The sequence below is a fragment of the Chironomus tepperi genome, unplaced genomic scaffold (genome assembly GCF_022539635.2).
Source record: "Chironomus tepperi strain 1889 unplaced genomic scaffold, CSIRO-AGI_Ctep_v1 contig_298, whole genome shotgun sequence".
Classification (NCBI taxonomy): domain Eukaryota; kingdom Metazoa; phylum Arthropoda; class Insecta; order Diptera; family Chironomidae; genus Chironomus; species Chironomus tepperi.
Window position 1 is genome coordinate 2,524,051 of NW_027226420.1, and position 24,770 is coordinate 2,548,820.

General features: G+C 33.0%; 1 protein-coding gene across 2 annotated transcripts in view; it reads right to left on the reverse strand.

Moving 5' to 3' along the window:
• The window catches only part of LOC139092369 (uncharacterized), an 82,028-nt gene that overhangs the window by 24,341 nt on the left and 32,917 nt on the right, over positions 1 to 24,770 (reverse strand). For both annotated transcript variants that reach the window (XM_070642724.1, XM_070642722.1), the window contains exon 2: positions 23,321 to 23,682. In XM_070642724.1, coding sequence (XP_070498825.1) covers positions 23,321 to 23,453 — 133 coding nt within the window. In that variant the 5' untranslated portion in view covers positions 23,454 to 23,682. The remainder of the gene's footprint in view (positions 1 to 23,320; positions 23,683 to 24,770) is intronic.

Sequence of the window (24,770 nt, forward strand, 5' to 3'; positions counted from 1 at the left end):
GATCCCTTAACATATTCAAAATAAAACAACCAAACTCCTGACTGACCTCTTCCTTCATTCAAATTCCTACAGCTTTAATCAACTCGTAAAATATTATTCATCCTGATTTTTATCACATATTGACTCAATTTTTCCCACAAAATAAACTTTTCAGAATATTTTCATCTTGATTACAAATGGAACTGAATTTTTCATTTTAATCAACAAAATGGCTTCATCAGTAGTCATTCATACTATTTATTTACATTGTGTCGAGAATGCAACTTAAATAAAATATTGAAAAATTGATGAAGCAATTCTTTACAATTTTTACACATCCACATACGTTGAAAATAAAAAATAGAATCCGAAGTAATTTTTGGTTTTTGATAAGAAGGGTAAAAGAAAGGAATCATTCATGATGTTCGATAAAATGTAACGAGAAAAAATGCCATAAAGAAGATGAAACATCTCGTTTAGGCTTGAAGCAGCAAATTCTCTTCTTTTCAATCTGCCTGTCAATTCCGATTGATAAGAAAGAAGAACAAAAAAAAAACAGAATGTAAAGAATGGATACAGGAATGTCATTGACAACATCAGATGCAAGGGAGGGAGGAATGATTTTGTATTTCTGCAGATGAAGGATTTTTTCTTTGAGAAATAGCAATGCTTTGTTTCTATTTTTTTGAAGGGGAGATTAGAATGTTGACGTACTTGAGGCTGTCATGTAATGGATTATGAAGATGTCGAAATGGAGGAATGTAAATTGCTGTAAGTCTCTGCAGGTGATGGATTTGAGTGGGATATTTCGTCGATATGATTAGTATTGTTTATTTATGGATCTAAATGGCTGAATAGCTAATTAGGAAGGCATATAACGTAAGAAAGATGGAATTATTCCTGGAACTCTTGTTCTGAGTCGAATTCGGAATAACTTAATTCCTATTCTGGATCCCATGGAGTCGTGGATAGCTTAACTGTTTCGAAGTAATAGATCCAGTTCGAAATAGCATAACTTTAATGCCTGAATAGCACAAGTCGGTTAATTGATCCAAAATATGACGTCATGTCAGCATGACTCTGGTATGATGTTGAATTTAAGTCAAAGTTGACACTAAGGCAGAGTCATGGCTGTTTGGGACCGGTTTCTAGATATACACCTACTCTTACACCCACACTTGATACATACCATTTATTATACCTCAGGGTATGGTCAGTTTGGTATTGGGGAAGGTGGAGGATTAAGTGTATATCGATAAATCGGTCTTAAGCCTCCTAAATCTGCCTTGGCGTCAGCTTCGGTTTAAATTTGGTACCATATCAGAGTGACGTCGACATGACGCCATATTTTGGATCAATTAACCGACATGCACTGTTCAGGTTCTCAACACTACACAATCTAGCAATCTTCGTACAATTTTACTTGCTCCACCCAGCAGTAACTTAACACATAAGTCATAAATAGTTGCAATGAGTCGCATTACCCTCTTCAGTCATAAACTATCAAAAGTACCACAAACAAAATCTTCAAACTTTATAGTTTTACATTTCCACAAGTTAATCTACTCCCATTCTCCTACATCTCATTTCCTCTGAATTATTTCAGTGCCATTGTCTACAATTGTTAGTTTTAAGTGGCATTCTTAAGCATCTCTCAGCAAATTTAATTAGAGTACTTATCAACAATGCAGTAAGAATTAGAAGCAATCAGAATAAAAAAAGCTCATTCCAGTTAATTGTAAGGAATTAATGTAAGAAAATTATTGAGAATAAGTTAGTCTGGAGTGTTTGCTCCTTGAGACTGATGAATGTCTTATAACAAGACAATAGCTTTCAATTTAAAGCATAAAAAATAGCATCAGAACGTAAACATCACTAAATCAATATCAGACAGCGATAATAAAAAAATTATGCAGGAAGTAAATCAATATCTCATAAATGCCAATGACCTTCGAAGGAGAGAAAGTTTTATACAGCATAAAGATTTATATCGGTCGATTCCTATAAAAAATGAGAAACCTTTCATCATCTTACAAATAAGCACAAGCTAGGCCTTTCTATTATATCTGATGATGTATGTGTAACTACATTACATCGCCTCAAGCGACTTTTTCCTTCCCATCCACTTCCATCATATATTGCTGACGAGATATAGTTATGCATATAGAAACAAAAACTTCTTCCCCTTTTACTCAATTGCTGTTCTTTTATTCTTTCATCGTTTTATCATACATACGTCGATGAGAAGAGAAAGAATTTCTGTTTTTCCTTTACATGTCGTCATGCCATCAATGCCAATGCATATATTATTGTATAATAAGATAGAAAAACGAGAAAAATTGTAACAGAATATTCACTGAACATTGAAATATGTGCTTACAAACAACAAAGAAGTTGGGATGGTAGGAAGGGATAGTTGTGGTTTGTGACGCATTGTTTTAGAGGAGTTTAGGGTTTGAATATTGGTGCAGAGTGGGGTCTTAGGTATGCTAATAAGGTGCACACTAGGTATGCACTAGAATGCAATAATACTCATGTGTGATGCCCCTAATACTCATTTAAGACTCTGTTACTGTTGAACATGTAATTGAAGGGTTTAAGAGGAAGTTTAAGAAAGATAAGAAGGAAGGAGCAGGCGCCGAAGTGCAGGACTTGTTAAAAGGAAGCAATCTTAAGTCAGGAACTTACATCTGATTTTCTAGGTGACTTAGATTACATAGGAATTCATGGAATGGATGTTTGGTGTTAAAAATAGTATTTTAGGTGATATTGAGGATTAGCAAGGAATATCCAGCATCAGACAGTGTCTAAAGAATGATATTAGCAAGCATAAACCAAATTCAGGTGGCTTCTAAAGGACGAAATTGGTCTCAATTGATTTGTATGGCCACCAATTAATATAATCAAATAAGTAAGTAATCTGCAAGTGTAAGCCAAAGGCTTTTGTAGTTCCGAGGTTAAGCAAGAGACCAAAATTGTTTAGGAACTCCTAATTGTGAAGAAATATGTTCGATTCCCATTAAAAATTCAGGTGTCAAACCACAAATCTAAAGAGTTATTTCAACTCTTTGATCCATTACATTTAAATCTGTATTCAGGATTACTTACAAGACAGAGCATAGCTTAACATTTTTACGAGCAAGAACCTGAGTCAGAGAGTATGACTCTCCTTCCAGGATGTCACAAATGAATGAATTCCCAATCCAATGACATCTATATCCTCAAAAAAAAAAAAAGATAATTCCTAACATGAAACAAAATAAATCATGATGCAGTTCCTGTATGTTTGTATCACACATGAATGACATCAGTTCCCATAAATCTCAAAACAAAGCAGTAAAAACAAAAGCGACAAAATGCAGTAACTCTTGCATCATTTATCACAAGATAAACTTTCTTTCTCAACCACAAATAAACAAGAAGTTGAAAGAAAAAGGAAAAGAAGAAATATGAGTTGCCGTAAAAGTGGCATCGTCTAAAACAACAATGGAAATCGATTTGAATGGTTGAAAAGATACACAAAAGAAGAAGTAAGGATGGAGATAGATATTGAGTGAGATATGCGAGAGTATGTTGAGTTATCTGCCGATTAAATCACATTTATTGGATTCTAGAATTCCTTTTTGTGGTATCCATGCTGCACAAGCTTCCTTCCGAGCTTTTGTATAAACATCTTTATCATTTTTCCATTCATTCCGATTAGGATGAGATATATATACATGGATATTCCAGAAAAAAAAGTAACTGCTGTATACCGTCATTATTCATACACAATGTATGCACAGAGAATTTAAAGTACAATTTAATCTCAGTCCGTTCTGTATACTGCTGCTTTATTATAGATTGAAGATCATATATAATATAATGGAAGCTCTTAACATACCGTTTAAGCTTTACTCACTTTAATACCCTCATTCTTTACTCAACATAAACTCAACTCTAGGCAAGGATTCACTGCAGGATGACAAAAAGGAGGGATTTTGATTTTTGGGGTTTGTTCAAAAATGCTGTCAAGGAAATGAAGGTGGTCTATCTCAATAGGTAGCCATAGTCAGTGGTTGAGGACAATTTGAAATATACTGAGAATCAGGGAAACTCTGGCAATAATCTGTCAAAGTCTGCCAAGAATCTGACAAAGTCTGGCATAATCGGGAAGGAATCTGTCAAAATCAGTCGAAAAACTGACAATGTCTGCCAAGAATCTGTCAAAGTCTCCCAAAAATCTGACAAAATCCACCAAAAAACTGTCAAACGCATTTTCACGTCCTTCAGTCATAGCCTTTTCATACAGTGTCACACAGCTTAATACCCCTCATTTTCTACAACTCTATAAATACCACACATCATTTGCAATCCAATCCTTTCCATCGTATTGACGTTTCTGCTACTTATTTCATCCCTCCTATTTACCCTCACACACACACACAAACACAAATTGTTGCATTCTTGCTGTGCTTTTGTTATTCAAATTCCAAAGTGGTTATGGAAAAACATACACAAAACCGCATTTTACATTCTCACAAATTGTGAACATGCAATACAACTCCTGCAAAATCAAGTTTTCTTTTCTATTTATTTAAATTTGTACTTTATGTATGTAAATATTTTGGTGCTCAAATTTTGTTCCTTCACTTTTTCGCTTTGTTCTTTTGTTGAGTGAATTTTTGGTTCGTTTCAGTTGTTACGTCCTTTAGCAAAAAAAAAATAAGCTTTGAGAATTGCATATTCAAAAGAGGAAAATAATTGAAATGATAAAGCAATGCAACATGTTATTGTGAATTATGCTTCACAAAAGAGCTTTTGAGTAATTACTTCAAAGTGCTTTTTTTTTTGCTTTGATAGATTTTGGCTTAGTTTTGTGTGGATATGAGAGAGAGTTGCTTTTAGACATGTGCTCTGTGATTGTAGGCCAATTTAGTGGCATTGTTGCAGGGGTGGAAAAAGGGCGAAGGGCTGATTCCACAACCTATTTGGATTCCCCAACCATATTAATCCACAACCTCACCATACACTCATTCACTCAGAAATTCTTTTCTCCAGATATTCCTAACTACACCTCTGCATGATTGATAATTGGAATTGAAATTTGATTAGCTTTTGAAATCGTTAAAGGCACATTTTGTGAATGAAAAGTGAATAAAGTTCATCTTTTGAAGCAATTTTGGAATAACTAGCAACAATTTAGTTCAAACTCTAATCAAACAAATTACTAAATCATCAATAATAGATCAGGTGAACCCTAATCAGCCATGTGGATGCAAAATTTAGATGCATTACATTTGGTGTTTATGAAAGAGTTTTAGCGGAGCCTATAGGGTTCCATTCTGGGAAAGAGGCTGTTTGTAAAGACAATTTAGCACTTGACAATTGGCAAAGTACAACCAGCGATAGAGCCAGTTTTAGACGTCAACTGAGAAAGGCCATAGATCACGGATGATTTTTACGACCACCAAAGTAAGTAAGAAAGTAGAGTTCCATGACGTAGCCTTCTGCATTTGTGACGTTCGGGAAAAGCTGAATTACTTCCAATGAAGCTAATGCTTTACATCTTGATGCTAACTTTTCTAATTTAAAGATTCATCAACAAAAACAAGAACCATTTCTCAAAATTCCACGTATAAACGAAGCAAAACTTATCTAATCCATCAACTGTCAGTTAAAACCATGCCACAAAAATGCTTGTTAACGTCAAGACTATGCAAAATAATTTGAAATTTATATATTTTCACAGAACATCCATTTTGTACAGCTACAGCATCGAAATTAACCCACCATGTACAAAAAATATGTATAAATTTTATTTTATTTCCCTCTCACATGCCTGATGATGTCATAAGTGTCACAATTAATAAAATATTTTACATGTGCACTTCTTGTTGGCACTTCCAACTCGGTCGTTTGCCATAATGCACTCACCTATATAAAAAAAAATATTGTACTTATTGTCGTACGAAAGAGCCAGAACATTTATGAGGAAAGTTTTACTCGTCTTTGATATGATTAATGATGACACAAACAGATGTAACAGTATCAGACAGCGATGCAATATGTTGTCACTATAACTGTATCTGTATCATACGATGCCATATTTATTCTACATGAATGCACTCACAAAGTGCCATTGTAAATGATGCATTAGATGTACTTTTTAATGTTTGTCTTACTCAATCTTTTTTATTTAAAGATATTAGAGTGAGTTTGAGGATTATTTGTGGGTAATGTGGTATTATAGACGCATTAAGATAGTTGGAACATGAAATTGTCTTTTAAGGATGTGAAAATGACTTGAAAATTAGGTATTTTGTTATTATAGAAAAATAACGAACTTTTGAAATTCAAATTTCCAAGATTTCAAAAATTTTAACTTTTGTCAATCAAAAAGCTATCATGATACAATCTAGACACATTCAGACATTCAGGCACTGTAGAACAGTGGTGCACAACCTTTTATTTTGCAGCAAACCTTTTTGGTAAGCCGTGAACGGAAATCGATCAGAGCATACGATTCATGACATTTTAGCAGCACACAAGTGTGCCACACCACACATGTTGTCCACCTCTGCAATAAATCATAGAAAACTCTTCAAAAGCACCCATAATTACACTCACATAATCATACCCAATTAAGGCAACAATAAAGGATGCAAAAGCAGACGGAAGTTTCTAGTTTATGTCTCTTAATGGAACAGAAACTATCGATAGAACAGAAGAAATGCTTCCTGGCAATTTAACAAAAAGGCAATTAAAAGGAACAAAATGACAGGAAAAACTTGCTGCTTAAAAAAAGGGCTAAATTGAGGTTATTATAAAAAAGAACTCACTTCCTCTTCCTCTTCTGCGTTATTTATCCGCGTGTATCGTTTCCATGGAGATATTATAGAATTTCACTTCCGTTTTTGTACCTTTTTTAGAAACATTCTTTTCAACGCTTCATTTCTTTTCGATAGAAAAAAAATTTCTTTAAAGGCAAGAGAATTTGAAAAAAAAAAATGAAAAACTTATCTGCTTCTCATTCCAGTCATTTTAAAATTCTCGTAGCTATCTATGCTATATTTCTGACTTTTTGATATAACTTTTCGATGCTGGTATGCTATTGCATTGTTGTATTTATGTCGGTTTAAAGGTATATGTGGGTTAAATTGGCACATTTGTTTTGTTGCTACAACAGATGAAATGTTTGGATGGTTTTAAAGAGATGATGATTTATTTAAAGCTATGTTGTGCAATTGAGAAATTGGAAATTTACTAATTTTTGAGTATTGTGGGTCTAGTCGCTTCTAGCCTAATTCTAGCTCCACCATGTGCCAACCTCGTTCTATTCCCACTTGGGATCCGTTATTCTTATCGGCCAATTTTAAAAACCAAAATTTAAGTCCAAAAGCTCTTCAAGCTACTTAACATAAAACAGTGATGAAAGAATGTGCAACAGACGGAGAATTGGCTTAGGTTGCTCAAAGTATTTGCCAGATTTCGAAGTCGACTCGGATTTTATATGGAATAGTCTTGAGCTCGACTCGACCTCGACTTTCTGGTATTTGCTACCTAACTGTTCAACATTAGAATTAATTCGTCAATGATCAGCATCAAAAAACACAGCATTTAAGTCACATTGTCTTCAAATCCGCCTTGAATCATTTAATTCCCTCTTAAAAACATCTGACAAAAGTTCATCCATTCATTATTCACAAAAACTTTTATTCCTTCCTGACTGAACACATTTCGTTTGCCTCCATACTCATCAATTTATGAAATGAAATGTGAAAAAGGCAAGAGAAGAACAATTTTTATCAGACTAGACATGAATATAAAAATAAATTTGATGATATTTTCTTTTCTTAACGAAAAAACATGTTCTTGATATTTTGGAATTAAGTTGGAGTGAGGCAATCACTATTTGCTTAAGATTTCTTTCATTAGAATGCTCGAATTTTCTGTGAGGTTTCTTAAAAATTTTCAATATTTGAAAATTGAAATTAAAATTTTAAATATAAATAAGATTTCCTTTATTGCTTTTGAATTGGAATATTTTTATGGGATGTGAGGTTTTGAAATTAAATTTAAATTGAGTCAACAAAAGGAAAATTCGTGGAAATATGCGAGGTATTGCGGGAGTTAATATTGATTTTTTATTAGGCGTTGTTATTTCAAGATTAGATTTCAAATTTGAGTTTGTTTGAATAGACTTGATGATTAGTTTCTTTTGATCTAGTTTGAATTGTAAGGCATTAATTAAACGGTTGAATGGGTTTATGATCTAGGGGTGAACCAGATACTTCTGTTGAAATTGTTGGATTTACTGCTTGATTCAATATAACGTTGATAGCTGTGCAATGAGGACTATATAGAGAAGGAATGCTTAAATTGGCACTTTGCCATGTTCCTACAGATTTCCTGATGTCTAAGGAGGTTAAAGCACCGGCGTGACTCTAACTTGGAGCTATATTCGGTTTTACGCAATCTGCCACGATGTTTGAGTTAGGATCCTGATTTCAAGAGTCCGTGACTCAAAGAATTCTGACCGAATTCGACTCAAAGTTAAAGTCACGCTGGCCAGAGACTGTATTTTTGATAGATTAACCGGTTTGTGCTATTCGGGATACAATGTTGAAAATCTGTCAAAATTTAAATTTTTGAACTTTTCTTGCAAGAATTATTTCTTATTTCCTGAACTTCAACAAACAATTTTGCCACTCATTTCCTCAACATTCCTCAAGAATCTCAAGTCATTACCTCCAAAATCTACCTCAAAATCAGCAAAAAAAGGCATCTAATTCAATTGAAGATTCACATCCATAAGCAAAAATAACCACAAAAAAATTCTTACAAAAATATCCCAAACTTATTTTCACACAGGTAAGACAGCAGCAAAAGAAGCTGCAAAGTTATGTGATTGCTTTTACTCAATAAATTCTTCCCTAACATTCCAACTTTGGCATTAGATGAATTTTTATGAAGAAGCTAAAACTACTAAAAGAACTAAGAAGTAATTTTTTTGTAGGCAGTAATAAGACCCAAGTATCGCCAAGCAAGCAATAAGGAACTTTGGAAGTAAAGGAAATATCCATAAAAGAAAAACACCAAAATAGTACATCATGGATAGATGGGAGCAGTAAAAGTGAATGTTCCTCAAGTATTTTATGTTGATGTGAAAGGAACGAAAGGTACGAAGAAGAACAAACAGCAACAGAAGTACAAAATGATGGAGAAAAAAGGTCAACAAAAGTTGTTTCGAGATGAATTTTTTTTGTTTTTCTTGTGGTTGCTCCTTCCAGCCAATAATATCGTGATGTATATTCGCATTCACAAGAAATTCTATACATTATTGAATCTGCTGACTCATGATTAAATATTTGAATTTATTTTTTATTTTTGCGTATAAGCTGCATATTTTCAATTCGTTTCCTTTTCTTTTTCGGTTCTAAATCAAAATGCTTCTGGCTGAATTAATTCGAATATTTTCATCATTCGGCATTTCAATAAATTGTTTTCTTGTGAAATAGAATTTTTTGCTTGCTTCTTTGTGGGGGCTGTTTGGATGTGGTGGAGCAGATTCGGCTTCAAAGGCTTGACAATCTTGAAGTATGTATCTGTTTTAAGATTTTTCAATAGATTCACTTAAGACAGAACTAAGGGAAATTTGAGGAGGATTGGGGAAGCCAAAGCCTGACTCCGAAGCTGATCTAGTACCAAGTATACCTTCTCGTGGCATATTCTGGCGTCGGAGCTATTTGCTAAAATTAGTTCATTAAAGAATAGAGTAAGACTATTCAAACCAGCTCGTTGACCGGTGGCAGCCCAACAATACTATTATGAATGGTTTACAATCGACTCAGAAAGCAATAAAGCAACATAAGGAAAACCTAAAACTAGAGTCAGGCCAAGAACCGCGGACCTGCATTCCCTTCATTTCATATGAGCAGTGCTGCAGTTTACGGCTGTACCTTTTAGTTTGAACATTGCTTAATTCCTGCAATTTTGTACTAATATTAGTTGAAACTGGATTTTTTGGAATTCTATCATATAACATGCATCATGGTTGTGCCCTTTGATGCCCTTCTGATTTGTCAAATCCTAAATCTTCTCTTTCTACATCCCACAACATCCAACCGACCCCTCATCCAAAAATTCATTTCATATTTTTTCAAATTGATTGACTCAAAAGAGATAAAAGGGAGAAAAATTATTCATCGTTAAGTCTGCATGCTTCAACGTTTTGTTCATCTCTTTTTATTTAAATAGGAAAACAAGATATATTTTGTCATCAATGATGTATTATTATTGTAATGTCGAGTTGTAGCAAATAAAGCGAACATTAATAGCATTATGAGTATGACGTGTGTTGTCTATGCTTAGGATAAGAACTCGTTCTTTTTTAATAGAATTTATATGTGGGTTGATCAAATTTTGATTGTTGTATTATTATTTTTTGAAGAGGATGTACAGAGGCTGGTTTATGATTGGAGAATTTGATATTAATTCAACTGAAGCTTCATGAATAAATTTTTTTATTTACTTTTGAGATATAGAATTGATATGGCTGTGGGCATTGAGAAATTGATGAATGAATCTAATATTTGATGATTTGGTTGAAATTGGGGATGTTTGGGGTCATAAAGCGATATGTTCTCATTTTGTCTTACACTGAAATAGCACTACATTGAGAAAAAGAGTGGAATTAGCTTGAACAGTCAAGTAACATGCTCATGAATTTAATATTGATGGTCAATCGCCAAAACGAACCCAGAACGATCACTATTTAAGGTAGTATGAAACAAACGTTGCAAGATAGGTATTGTTTTGGATCGTAAACAGCAAAAGGTAATTCTCAGTGAATAAATAGGAACTAGTTATGATCAAAACTAACCCTAATATCACAAATCAGTTAATCGATCCAAAATCCGGCTTTAAGATGACGAGACTTGGATTTGATGCTGGATTTGCTTTAATTCGGCATCATGATATAGGTACGCCAGTCTAATTTCGAAGTTTGGATCAATCAACCGACCAGTGCTACTCTGAAAGCTCAATACTGTCTCTATCAACAGTATGAAACTCATCAACCTTACCCCATCCAATATTCTCTGCTATGTCGTTAACTAAGCATACCCTTTCTAATAATCATTAAATAAAATATATTTTCAATACTTCCTCGTCCTTAAATTTCTTTCAAGAATTTAAAATACTTTTTTTGAACTCACATCAATCCTCATGACCCTCCCAGTCGATAACAATGCTAATATCAAAAAATTACAGTCAAGGAAGACTTTTATTCAATAATACCCAATAAAACATCCTCTTGGTAAAATAATATGGACGACCTCTTCCTCCTCTTGAATATGTTTCCTTTTTTTATATCCCATCCTTTTTATTCTATTATTAAGGACTTCACTCATAGAATTATTTAAAGGCAAAAAGTATAAGTAAGGAAGAAGACAATAACAATAAAACATTATTCCATAAATTCATGTTAACAACAGCAGAAAAAAATTTTTTATCTTATTTGTAAGGCATAACAAGATAGTTGAGTAGGAGAGGAAATAAAACATGATAAAAGAAGTTGAAACAACTTTTTATTTGCTATGGGACACAGAACTTACTAAGTATAGTGTTAAAAAAAACTGGCATACAAATGCAGATTTTTATTCTGTATTCTTTTAGCCCAGTGGTGGACAAGCTGTGTGCTGCGGGACACAAATATGCCGCCAAAATCCTATGAACCGTACACCGTGTGCGGTTCGATCCCAGAGAAAGTCTAGTCGGATTTGGGTGCTTTTTCGCTGTTTCTAGGCACATCCACTCGGTTTGTGTATTCGCGGCACACACATTGTGGCTAGGTGCATTGCATTGGTATATCCTAAGCCATGCAACTGTGCAGAATTGCAAGAAAGCAACAGCCATTTAGGACCAATCATCAAGTATGCCGTGTGCGGTTTCGGTAGAGGCTTATCACTAAGATATCCCACGAAAACCAAAAGGTTGTCCACCACTGCTTTATACATTACAATACTCTTCAGACGGGCCGTCTCGAATGACTTGTTAAAAGTACGTCTTTCCATTCATTTCTTTACTTATTCTTCTTTATTGCTTCAGGAGAGGACACAAAAAAAAGGGAAGGCAAAAAGTTCCTCCGATGTAACTAAAAGAAGCAAATTTGACAAGAAGGAAGCATGTTTGTGTACGAAATGACAAATTTTTTAATGATTGTTGAAAGCTACTTTGTATTATGGAAAAGTTTTGAAGGACTTTTTTTTTTATTTCGTTGGACATGATGATAAGGAATGGTAATAGAAGTGATTTGGAATTTAATTTAGAGAAATGATGATTTTGAGTGCCACAGAAATGAAGAAAATGGAATTTTATGAGGAGAGTTTGAAGTAATTTCTTAGAATTGAAGGATTTTGATTCTGTAGGAAGTAGCTTTGTCAAATTTGAAGGATGTGTACTTGAGTATTAAATGATAATGCTTGAAATATTGTAAATTTGTGCAATGGAAATGCTATTTTTATGGGAATATGAAGGAAAATAACTCAAGAAGAGACTTTGTGTGTTCCGCATGATTTTCATTGTAGCGAACGTGACTGCTAATCGTTTGATTGTTTATCTCCTGAGCTACCAACTGTCTACTACTGCTAAGCGAAAGTCACGTGTTTCTTACTATGTTTACTAACAGACAGTGAGCACATTCAGCTAAATGAGCGTGCAAATTAATACATTCAATCAATATAGATAAACATGCTCAATTTTAGGAACATGCTTCTCGAATACCCCCTCACACTTGTCTCCCTCGTTTCCCTCTGAATACAATTCTGTCACCCGATTGATTTAAAGCTCTACTTTTAAAATTTTCTGAATTTTTCTCCGGAAAAAACTCAATTAAGAAGATTAAAAAATGTCAATAAATTTATTTTTTCTGATGAAGCGCCAAAATGGAAAGTTTTTTTTTAATTCATATTGATGGGCGTATCCCAATGTGTTCATTAATCATTGAAAATTAATATTGATCGATTTATTACTGTGTAAATATTTTGTTCTAGTTGTTGCTCGCTATGGATATGATATAAAAAAGTGAAATATAAGCAGCTCGAATTGAATTAACTGATAAAGTAATATTGGACTAATAATGGATATGGATTATCATCTTATTGATTAATAATTATTTTGGGGGGGATTTTTGTAAGTTATGGTAATGTAAAATTGGATTTTATAGGTTATAAAGGTTTGTTATATTTGTTGAACTTATTAGAATAGCACAAGTCGGCTAGTCGGTCGAAAATCAGGTGCAAGGCCGATGTGACTCTAGCAGAGGCCTGAGTACGAAAGGCAAAAGTCTTAGATGTGGCAGAAAGTCTAGCCTCAAGCCGAAATGACCGGAATTCATCGAATCTGGACTTAGATAAAGTTATGCTGCCTTGAAGTGATAACACTTCTTATAACTCAATTCAACCTTAAACGTGAACGTTAAAGTTAATGAATCCATATTATTGCTACATAATGCTCTCTAACCATCCAATAGCCTTCAATATTGGCAATAAAACCAATATTGCTCATCATTTCTCTGAATACAAAATTTTACAAATTCAACCCAACAAGTTTTACATCTAAAATATTCCCTAAAATTGCCAATTAAAATAAAATATCGACCACAAAACATTTTATTGAACTAATCGTCCATTAATTACACATTGAGCATTTGAAAATTCAACATGCTGTTACTATCATTTGCCTCTTAGAATATTAATGCTACTCAATTAGTAATAAATTATTAAATAATTCAATCCAGTTGTGAATTTTTGAAAAATCTTTTTTTTCTTGAATATTTTAAATTAAATACTTCTGTTGCTTCATCCTTGCTTAATGTTTTTCAACACAAAAATAATTTAATGGCTATATACAATATTTCTCAGCCAACATAAAGTATTTATTTTAAGAAGAAGACGATAAGGAAAAGAAAAATGTTCATTTGTTCTTAATTGTTTTTATTAAAATGCCTCTTTTTAATGGAAATGCCATTTTCTGAGTGGGTCGATAATTTTATTTAAATTCAGGGTTGGGATTTTGGTGATTTTAATATGGAATTGTGTGCGATGAAAGATGTGAGCTAGAGTGGCTCGATGGATTGAAGGTTTTGTGAGTTAGTGACTAGAAATTAAAATTTTTGGCTCAGCAAGCCGAAGTTCGAATCTCAAGCATGATCGTTTTCAAAAAAAAGAAGCTAATTTCTATATCCTGGATTAATCTGAATAACCCAAGTCGATTAGTCGATCCATAATATGGCACCAGTGAGTCATAATTCTGGCATTAATTGGAATTTAAACCAAATTCAACACTAACTCATAATCACACCGACCCGTTGCCAGACTTTTGATCGATTAACCGATTTCAGGCCTTCCATGGATAGCAAAAAAGGTCAATCATTAAAAAATCCGATTCTAGTCGGCCGGCATGACTCTGAGTTTATGCGGGATCCGGTTTACCATGCAGAGTCATGCCAGTTAGGTAGTGAGAGATAAACCGACTTGTGCTAGGGTCAACTCTGCATATAATCGGATTCAGTATGGAACTGGCTCCTTATTATCAAATACTTCCTTAACACCACACTTCCGATCCGTCGTGTGTCATCCAAGAATTAAGCAACAAAATCAACAAATCATTTAAAATTCACCCCCTACACAAAAATCATCAACTCTGCACCTTAACTTTCATTAGCGAAACAAAAAAAAAAGGCACACAAATGAAGGAAGCTGAGAAGAAAATTCATTTTGTGAGATATTAAAAATGTATGTGCTGTCGGCTATTAAGAAAATGTTTAACAATTAACACTCTAATTAATTAGACAATTAACGTATTTTTTCGGGGTACTTTTTTTCGCACATCATTAGACTTTCATCATATGCAATTTGGCCTATTCATTCATAAGACTAGACAGACGATCCTCAACTGGCGTGTTTGAAGTAATGAATTATTGGTATAATGAGGCAATTTCTCTCGAAAGGAGACAGGCAACAAAAAAGTAAGAATCTACTAGAAAATTAAGACATTTTTTTGTTGTTGTTTGGTTTCAACAATGGAAGTATGAAGATGTATCTTCTGTGCAAATATTTGATTTCATCACTTCGTTATCTTCTTTCATACTTTTTTTTGTGTCTTCCTTTCTTCTTTGCTTTTGCTACTGCACGACTTCAACCGGTAACAACTGTGTATATTCTACTTCTTTTCTGATGCTTGCTCGTGTACCGGGGACTGTGGCATGTCTTATGTGTATCATCATTATCGTTGAAATATTTCCTCTCATACATTCATTTCACCTTTTTTTTTTTGCAGCAGCAGCAATCACACAATGTGTTCAAAAAAAAAGAAAAGTTTGAAAAATGTCTACAATTATGAAGCGCATCTGCTACTTAAGTACGTCATAACAATATAGTTTGCTTGTTTATGGTCAATTATGAAGGGGTTTCTTTGTCCAGCATAGATGATAATGTAGTCATAAAGTTCAAGATAAGGGAATTATTGGAGGGGGATGAATGATAATTATTTGGGTTATTGAAACTTTTACTGAGTGGACGAAAGACACATTCGAATGGCACGTCCGATGACCCTTTTCAGAACAAAAACAAGATTATTTATGGAATGCAAGAGGATAAATGTTTTTGGATGGAGAAAAAAGAAAAAAGTTTGGTCATTTTTTTCGGAATTAACGGGACGATATTTTGATCAATTAATCACTTAAAGTAGACAAATTACCCCAAAAATTAACAAAACAATTAACTCAGCTATTCTAATTCATCAAAGACAATTTGTTAAATAATTCAAATATATCAAAAGTCAAGGAGACAAATCACATGAAACAGAAAACACGAAAAAAATCTGTGAGATGAAAAAAAAGAAATCACACAAGTGACAGTGCATTACTCTTTCATTTTTATTATCAAACACTTTTAGTGCGACATATTCAAAATAAACATTGTCGAATTTTACGAGAATCACAAAATAGAGAAGAAAAAAAGTCATAAAATGTCTGAGATAGAAAAAATGTTTTTTTTTTATTACTGTTATTTCCACTACAAACATTGTGACTCTATGTCTCATTGGAATTGTAGTTTTTTTTTCTAGTTAGGAAAACAATGAAATGTGATTGTGGATAATGATGACGTAGAGAATGAGATATGAAGATGTAGAATAAAGAAATAAAAGTTTAAACATGAATCTGTGGGTGCTGAAATATGTCATCAATTTTCATCCTTATCTCGAAAAAGTTTGGTGATTTTTTTTTCATACTTTTTCACCAGAATTCCATTTGTTTTGTTAAGGGGTTGATTGTAAATGATGTCGAGCGTCTCTCTCTTTAATGGAGAGTTGCTGATGAGCTGATTCAGAGTTTGGAGGACTTTGAAGGTTCAGACTCTAATTTAGATGCCTCCACTTTGAAGTCCTGCCTACCCTGGTCTGGTAATTGACTTTTGACTCAAAACCAGGTCATGTTTCGATTTAAGAGCTCAAAAAGCAGTAAAATTGAAGAATAACTGAGCTACTGTGTCAATTTTCAACGTAACAAGCCCTGCCTCACTGAACCTAAAGTATGATGCAGAACTGATCAGTTCCGATTCTTCCTGACCCTCCCGCCCTGCATTTATAGGTTTTTCACGAATGTACAACATCATAACCGACCATCTCCCCACTCCCCCCAAAATTCTTAATCAAAAACCACTCAAATCCAACATTTTCAAGTGTACAGGCTCAACAGTAATGAGTAAATAATGTTAAACGATGACATAAATAAGCGAAAAAGGAAGTTGAATGAACAAAAAAAAGCATGACAACAGACAGTAGCTGACAAGAATGGATGAGCAGGCAAAACAGTCGAGGAAACGTCAATATGATAAGAATAAAAACGACATCAACGGCAGTTTAAGCATAAAAAAAATGGAAAGCGGAAAAAATAGAAAAATAAATTCCGGTTTGTTTATCGCAAACAAAGCATGGATAATTTTCGTTTTTTTTTCATCATCGTGCGATATTGTTTATGGTCGAGAGGTATAATAATTCTGAGGGGCGAGAAATGAAATACGGAAATAATAAAAATGAAAAGTCAACTATTAATAATATATAAGCTGGAATGTACATATTGTAATGAAATAAGTCGTGGTTGGATGATTTCATTTAATTAGAATTTATTGCTATGGCGATGAGAGATGTTTTGGATATCTGGAGAGGAGCAAAGACGGGATTAAAAATTTTAAGGGGAGTCATCTTGTTCTTAAACATGTCATTTTATCCAATTTATGACCTAGATTGTAATAGAATGACCTAGAACTCTTATCCTTAATGTCAAATCCGACATAATTTAGCATTTTAGACATGTATCTAGTGTCTTGCAGACGGTGGCAGGCTCAATAACAGTTCCAAGTAGAACCCGGCTTCACATCGACTCCTAGTTACATCATACCAGAGCTTGAAGTTGTCTAGATTTTGTATGGAGTCTTGTCTGAATGTCCATACAAGATACAACTAAGCTTCTTGCTCTAAACTGTACAGAATAGCTTAAATGAACAAAAACCCGGTCTTTTATCCGCATGACTTTAGTATTGTGTCTGATTTAAATCGATTCCATTATCATGCCGTCTTGGTGGTTGGGTGATGATCGACTATCCGACTTGAGTTATTTGGGATACTGCCCGGAAAGCACACGACGTAAAAATGACCGAAAATTCAATCCTAGGTCATCGCTACTCTAACTCAAGGCCAAATTCGATGAATCCGAGTCAATTTTACGTCTATTTCTAAGCTGTGTGCTTTTCGGATTACTCCCAGAATTATGATAGCATTAAGACTCATAATCTTTATTTTTAAAAAATCATCTACCGAAGATAATCTGTATTTATTACAATTATCCTATTCAAAATTATTTGGCATGAGCCACAATCTACACTCATAACTTGATGTTATATTTGTCAGTAAATTTTCCATGCTTCTGTTGTCAATGTTTATTGTCTAATAGAATACAAATTAATTTTGACAAATTTTAATTAAAAATATTAACAGTAATGGGCTTTCATGAAAATGCTTTTGCCTCATGGGTCATGTGTCAAATTATTGTTAATTAAATGGCATGTTAAATAATGTTAAATAATTGATATTAAGTGCTACATGTGTAATGGAAGATGATAAGGGCTTATGGAAAATTGACATTTTTGGAAATTGAGAATGCCAACCCTTGTTGTGTTGTTGTTTTGGGTGAGAATGAGTGTGAAATTTATTTTTAATTTCTAACGGTCATTTTTATTTTGAATTTTTTAAAGAAATTGGAATTAACAAATTCAAATTTCTTTTGACCGGTATTTTTTAATTTTGTAAAAGTTTGATTTCTAACGGAATTTTTAATTTGAATATTTGAGCTAAATAAAAAATTGAAAATTCAAAATAATTTTAACCGTTATTTTTTAAAATTCATTTCTGATGATTTTGAGCATGAAACTCGACTTTTTCACAACCGTTTATCAGAATTACATCAATAAATTTAATCATTAATTTCTCAATATCCCATAATCTATCCATAAATCATTTCAATAGTAAAAATATTGAAAATCGTAAAATTTTTCACAGCCTTTGTTGATTTAACGATCATGAATGTCCGCATTTTGCCAATATTCTTTGCAATAAATACCGAAAAAAATTAATGCATTGACGTTTAAAGATCACAAACCCACAATTTTTTTTCTCCGAATAAATATCTGTCAGCTATCCTCAAATAGAATGCAAAATTGTTGTTGGACGATTCATCGATTTTCTTTCATTTTTTCGTGTTTTTTATCAAACAAAACTATTATTTATTGAATCATAAATCATCAAAATCATCAATTTCGGTTCTTATTTTTTTTTTCTGCATTACACTTCAAAGAAATGAGAAGCTGATGGGCATTCAGACGCGTGCGACTGTGCTGAAAATAAATATTCTTGCTTTTTTTGATGACTAATAAATGGCTTGTGATTCACATTTTAAGGCACAGACACAAAAAAATTGTAAATTGTAAATGTAAAATCGCTTTGAATTGTTGCGTTAATTTAGAAAAAATGGGAATAAAATTGATGGATAATAAATTAAATTTTGGCAATGAAATTTATGGATCATAAGTTGAGATCAAAGGAGATGAGTTCTATTGTAATGAAAAATTTTTGGCAATGATAACCAGTAATGGTCGGATATGTAATAAAATGTGAGAATTTTTATGTGAATCAACTTGTTGATGTCGATTTTGGGTGAATATGTAGGGTAAATTAGAGATCCTTTTTAAGATGCTTGAACTCATTAGAGAGGCATGCTGTGGAAAATCTGATTGCTTGCTTGTTTTTAAGACATTTTATTTCTATAGCATCTAAGCTTTAAAGAGATTGGAGTTTAAGATGATTCTATAGCAGATTCTCAAAATCTACTCGGATTTTGTATGAAGAAGTCAACCAAAGTCAACTCGACTCCAGTGCAAATTCGAATCGACTTAGAGCACTGTTATTTAGGAGTACACTATGACTGGCTTGACCTACCCTTGAAAGCTTGCCCACAAGAGCAGAGTAGAGTGAATGTAACGCTTGTATGCATGATCAACTAGTATATTTCCGGAGACCAAGCTCTAGAAAGCATGTTCTTTGCCTGTTAGAGCTTTACTTGGTGTCACTCGGGTAATAATCTCGAAAATTCAAAAGAAAAATTGAGAATCTTAGCCAGAAACTTTTTCAGAGGGTTTTGAGTAGATTAAACAATTTTTATATGAAATCCTATAAAATTAGGAGTATTTGGAGGGTGGCAGGATTTGCCGGTCATTCTGTTGTCTCCAAAAATCCAAGCAAATTGAAGAATCACACTCGCTTGTCCTTTAATATGCCCTTACTAAGATTATAAACTAGATATACTGACACCTAATCAAGATTCATATCAATTACCCATATCCATCTACTAACTATCCATAACTCATTCCATTTCAAAAGGTGTACGTCACCATTTCACTCAATTACAGCTCAATTGCTTAATAATAACCTTCATACACCTAACTTCAAAGTCTTATTCAAATCTTTGATAAATCTTAAACATTTCTACCTGAAAATTCAAATTGTAAACAAATGAGATCATCAACCTCATTTAGTCTAGCTCCATAATTAAGTCTTTAACCAGCCAACTTGTTGACATGATGGAAATTACAAAAAAATATCAAAAAAATGTCATGACTTGACGATTGAAGCAACTGACAAAATTAAAGCAAAAACGTTTCTTATATGATAATAAATTATCATCATGTGCCATCCGCCAAAGTATACAATGAATTTTCAAGCTATTTACCCATACAGATAGATTGTGCATCGCAAGCAAATTAATTTCTCATGACACTTTCTCCTCTTCTTTTATTCATTATTTTTCATACGTCCGCGACTATTACACAGCATCGAAATTATGTGAAACTGCGAGTATGAGTCTGAAGTTAATTGATTCCTTGCCAACTTATGAATTCATTCGTAAAAAACACACAGTCAAGAGATAAAAAAAAATGTTTTTCGCTTAATAAAAATTGAGGGAAAATGAAGATAATTTAATTTAATTTAAATTTCACAGGTACTACGCGCTTTTGCAATTACCATGAAAATTACAGTCGTTTTGCAGTTGCTATTTTATGCTTAATACTTGATTATATTACATTAGATTAATTTTGCTCATTTCTTTATTGCATGCAATGGAAAATTCTTCATTTTAATGCGATATTTCCGTCTAAAAATATTATTCAACTCATTTTCATGCTCATTTGAGAAGAAAAATATGATAAATTATTGGAAGAATGTAAGAATTTTGCTTTTATGGCGGAGATTCAATTAGCATGTGTACTTATGTTTATGATGTTACGTATTGTAGATGATTTTTCATAGAATTTATGAATTTTTTTGAAATTATTTATAATTTAGTATGATTTTATGATTGATTATTGTAGGAGTTAGAAGTAAATGCATGGATTTAATGGCTTACCGTGTAGGAATGTTGTTTAATTGCTTTTTAGAAGACATTCTTGAAGATTTGAGGTACAAACTTGAAAATATTTATTTTTTGAAGTTTTGTTGATAATAAAACTATGTTTTACTGCTTTTGTGCTTGATTTGTTTATGAATCTTGAATAATTTGCATTTTAAAACCTTCTTACACTGTATTTAACAACTTTTTCCCTAATTTAATACTTTAATTCTTCAATAATTTAGTAAATTTCTGTGTTTACTATGATTTTTTGCACAATTTTCTTTTCGTAAAACTGAACGAAAAACTTTGAAACCGTACAAATGTTTCGTCAAGATCAAAAGTTTATATGGTTTTGAGAGTTTGAATTAAATTTAACCGTTAATCCCAAAAGAACTTAAATTTAAATAAAATTGCTAGAAATTCTGTTTTAAATCTCATCAAAATGAATTGTAAGACAATTTAAAACCTCCGTCTCATCTAAAAACGGCTGAAATTCAAATTAAATCTCAAAAACATGAATTATGCTTATGAAATTTTAAATTGAGAAAAATTTTCACCATTTTTCATCATTTACATCACTCCACATTCCCTGCGCCGAGACATATTAACCTAATAAACGTCATTAGCACTAATATCATAAGAGGAGTGAGTCAGACAGAGAAGAAAATTATAAAAGAATATTCAGAAAGCAGAAACAATTTTGATTTCATTTCTTTTTCTTTCAACTCAATATTCAAAGCGTTTTTCGCATGAAAAGAATTTTCATTCGTGTTTTTCTTCATGTATGTAAATTGATGTATGTGGAAATTGTCGCGAATGCTATTTCTCGCAACGTTTACGTTCATAAACATTTTTTCATTCTTCTCATAAGGCTTTGTAAACATTTTTTTTATTCCTGTTTCGTATGCATTTACAGTAGCATATAAAAAAGTTGTGTGACTATATACAGGCAGGATAAAGTGTTCCGCAATGCGATTTTTTTCAACACTAATTCTCTCCTTTTCACACAAACTTGTAAGCAATGTGAAAATTACCATCACTTTATAGTTGATGATTCAATGAATGCAAGAGACACACAGTGAGAGAGATTATGTAGCGGTTATGGAAAAGGCCCAAGGATATCTTAACAATGTTTATTATTGCGACAATGATGATGATGATGGTACGGTGACGATGGTCTTACGTAATGGCAAGAAGAACATTTTCATTTACGGATCTTAATGGCTTTTAGGCGCTTATAGATAACGAACGTGGATGATGAATTAAAATAAGTGAATTAAGGATGAATGAACAGCATTTTTGGATGTTTATTGGAAGATTGGTGTTGTTTTTAGTGTTTGTAGCGCTTAGTATAATAGAATGCAGCAAAACGGCTGCAGGAACAATTTTTTGTTGGAATTTCCTTGAGCATCACAGTTCGCCATAATTTCGTCGTTATTGTCAGTTCAATATAGATTTTTAAGAAGCTTTAGTTTGAAATTTTGGAAAAAATGGAAGCAGTTTAAGAGTTTTGTCTCATAAAATCCAAGAAACAATGAATTTGGTATTTTTTGGTCCCCAAAATTCACCTCAATCTGGACGCATCATATTCAGGAATACACATGACGTAGAATTGGTCAAAAATCAGTCACTAGGGCAGCTTGACAGTAGCACCAAGCCGGAATAAATGAAATCTGGACTCAAGTATTGCTCAAGTCACAGTCAAGTCGGTCTGAGGCCTGATTTTTGAGTTTGTCTACATAGAAACCAAGGAGCCAGAATAGGAAGAATGTTTTGTGATTAGCAGTTGCAACAAATAGTTGATTGGCTTACAATTCATTGCCGTATATAATTAGCATTCACTGCCTAGCGGATATTCTTTTGTTTCTAATTAAACTGTCCGATTAGCCGTCATTTAGACAACATTCCAATTAGTACCTATCGAGTATGAATCCTTCAATCAGTACAGCTACAAATTCAACATTACCCATAATTGCAGCATAAGTTTCTAATCACATATAATTGCCTTGTCCCCCCATACGACACATATCAACCATATCATCAATAAAAAGTCATTTTATGCCCCACCAATCAATCAAGTGTCCCCCAACCAAAGACAAACAATAGACAAATAATAGCCAATATTTACCAGAAAATTACACATCGGTGTGAAAAACACATAAAAGCAATCAATTGACACTAAATGAAATAGAAATTTCCATTGAATCATTGAGTATAAGACAAGTCAAAAATCGAAATCGACAGGATTGTAAATGGAGGAGAAATGTATAAGATTACAATCAATAAATCAACATTAAAGTGGCTGAGGGCAATTTAGGGCATCTACTGGAAATGAAAAAAAATCAATAAACTCACTCGAATTACTGCTGCTTCCGTTCTTCATTATGCGCTCGTCATGACTAAATGATCCTTTCAGATGACCTTGTCCATTTGTAAGTGCTTGTCCATTAAGGATATCCATCTTATTTGATTTGAAATTTTGAAACATTCACTAAATTCTAATTAAGCTAAAAGCAGCAGATCTACACACAAAAAAACTAGATTTTTTTGTTTATTTTACTTTATTTTTTTGTTTATTTGTAAATAAGTTTTTCGGAGTTTCTTTCTCTTTTTTATTAGCTCAGCATATATCCATAAATCTTTCTCTTAATTTTATATTCTGTGTAATTTGTTATTTGTTGTACATGTGTTTTTTTCTTACTTCATCTTAATCACATCTGTAAATAGACGAAAAGAAAGTAAAAGAAAAAATATTAGATTTTGAGATATGAAAATGAAGATCATTAAATTGTTTTCCCGTGCGACGTGTTCCGTCAGACTCAAAATAAGATAAAAAATATGTATATAAAAAAGTTTTCCTCTTCTTCAGGGATGGAATCAGGCATTTGTATGTGAGTAGCAGTAATGTTTCTAAAAAATGATGTTTTTCTTAACCTGGAATGCATTTGGCGTAGTTAGGGGAAAAATCCAGTATCAGGTAGCCCGGATTTCATCAAAAATGATCTAATCTCAGAGTCACTTCGACTTTGCACCCGAAGTCCTAGTCTGAGAATAGTCTGGATCCAGTTTAAGAAACTCCAAGTAAGTAGTGGTCCAGATCCAGTTTAAGGAGATCAAGGATAGCCGGTTTTAGTTCAGGAAAGCTTTTACACAATTCAAGAGGGTCTTTACATCATCTAAGAGGGTCTTGTCACCGTCCATGAGGATCTTGTCACTGTTAAAGAGGGTCTTGTCACTGTTCAAGAGGGTCTTGTCACCGTCCAAGAAGGTCTTGGCACCGTTCAAGAGAGTTTAAGTACATCTTAAAGCTCAAGCCGCGGTAAACCGAATCGAAACAGAGATCAAGTTGCTCTAAAAACGTTCAATCGAGATCTAAATAGCCCTTGATGGCATATGACGTCGAAAATTTCAAAAAGTTGACTTTTTTCATCGATAGAGTTTCATATAAATCTAATCATGGTACAAAAAGACTTAAGAAGATTCAGTCAGAGTTCAAGAAATCAAAATCCACCTATTGTTCCCCCTAGCTACACCCCTGCACTCCTTCTTCTTCCTCATTCTTATTCAAAACATAAATAATAAAAGAAATCAAAATAAAAAAAAAATTTGCAATTCAATTCCTCTCCTCCTTCCTTTTTTGAAGATATTTCAATCAATGAATGAAAACGAAAAGTTAGTGAAGTGTACTAGAGATATGGAAATTTATGTATATATCACATGATATATGATGCAGAAACTTTTAATTATGTTGATTTTTTAGAATATATATTTGCATTTCCTAGAAAATTATTTAAGATGAAGGATG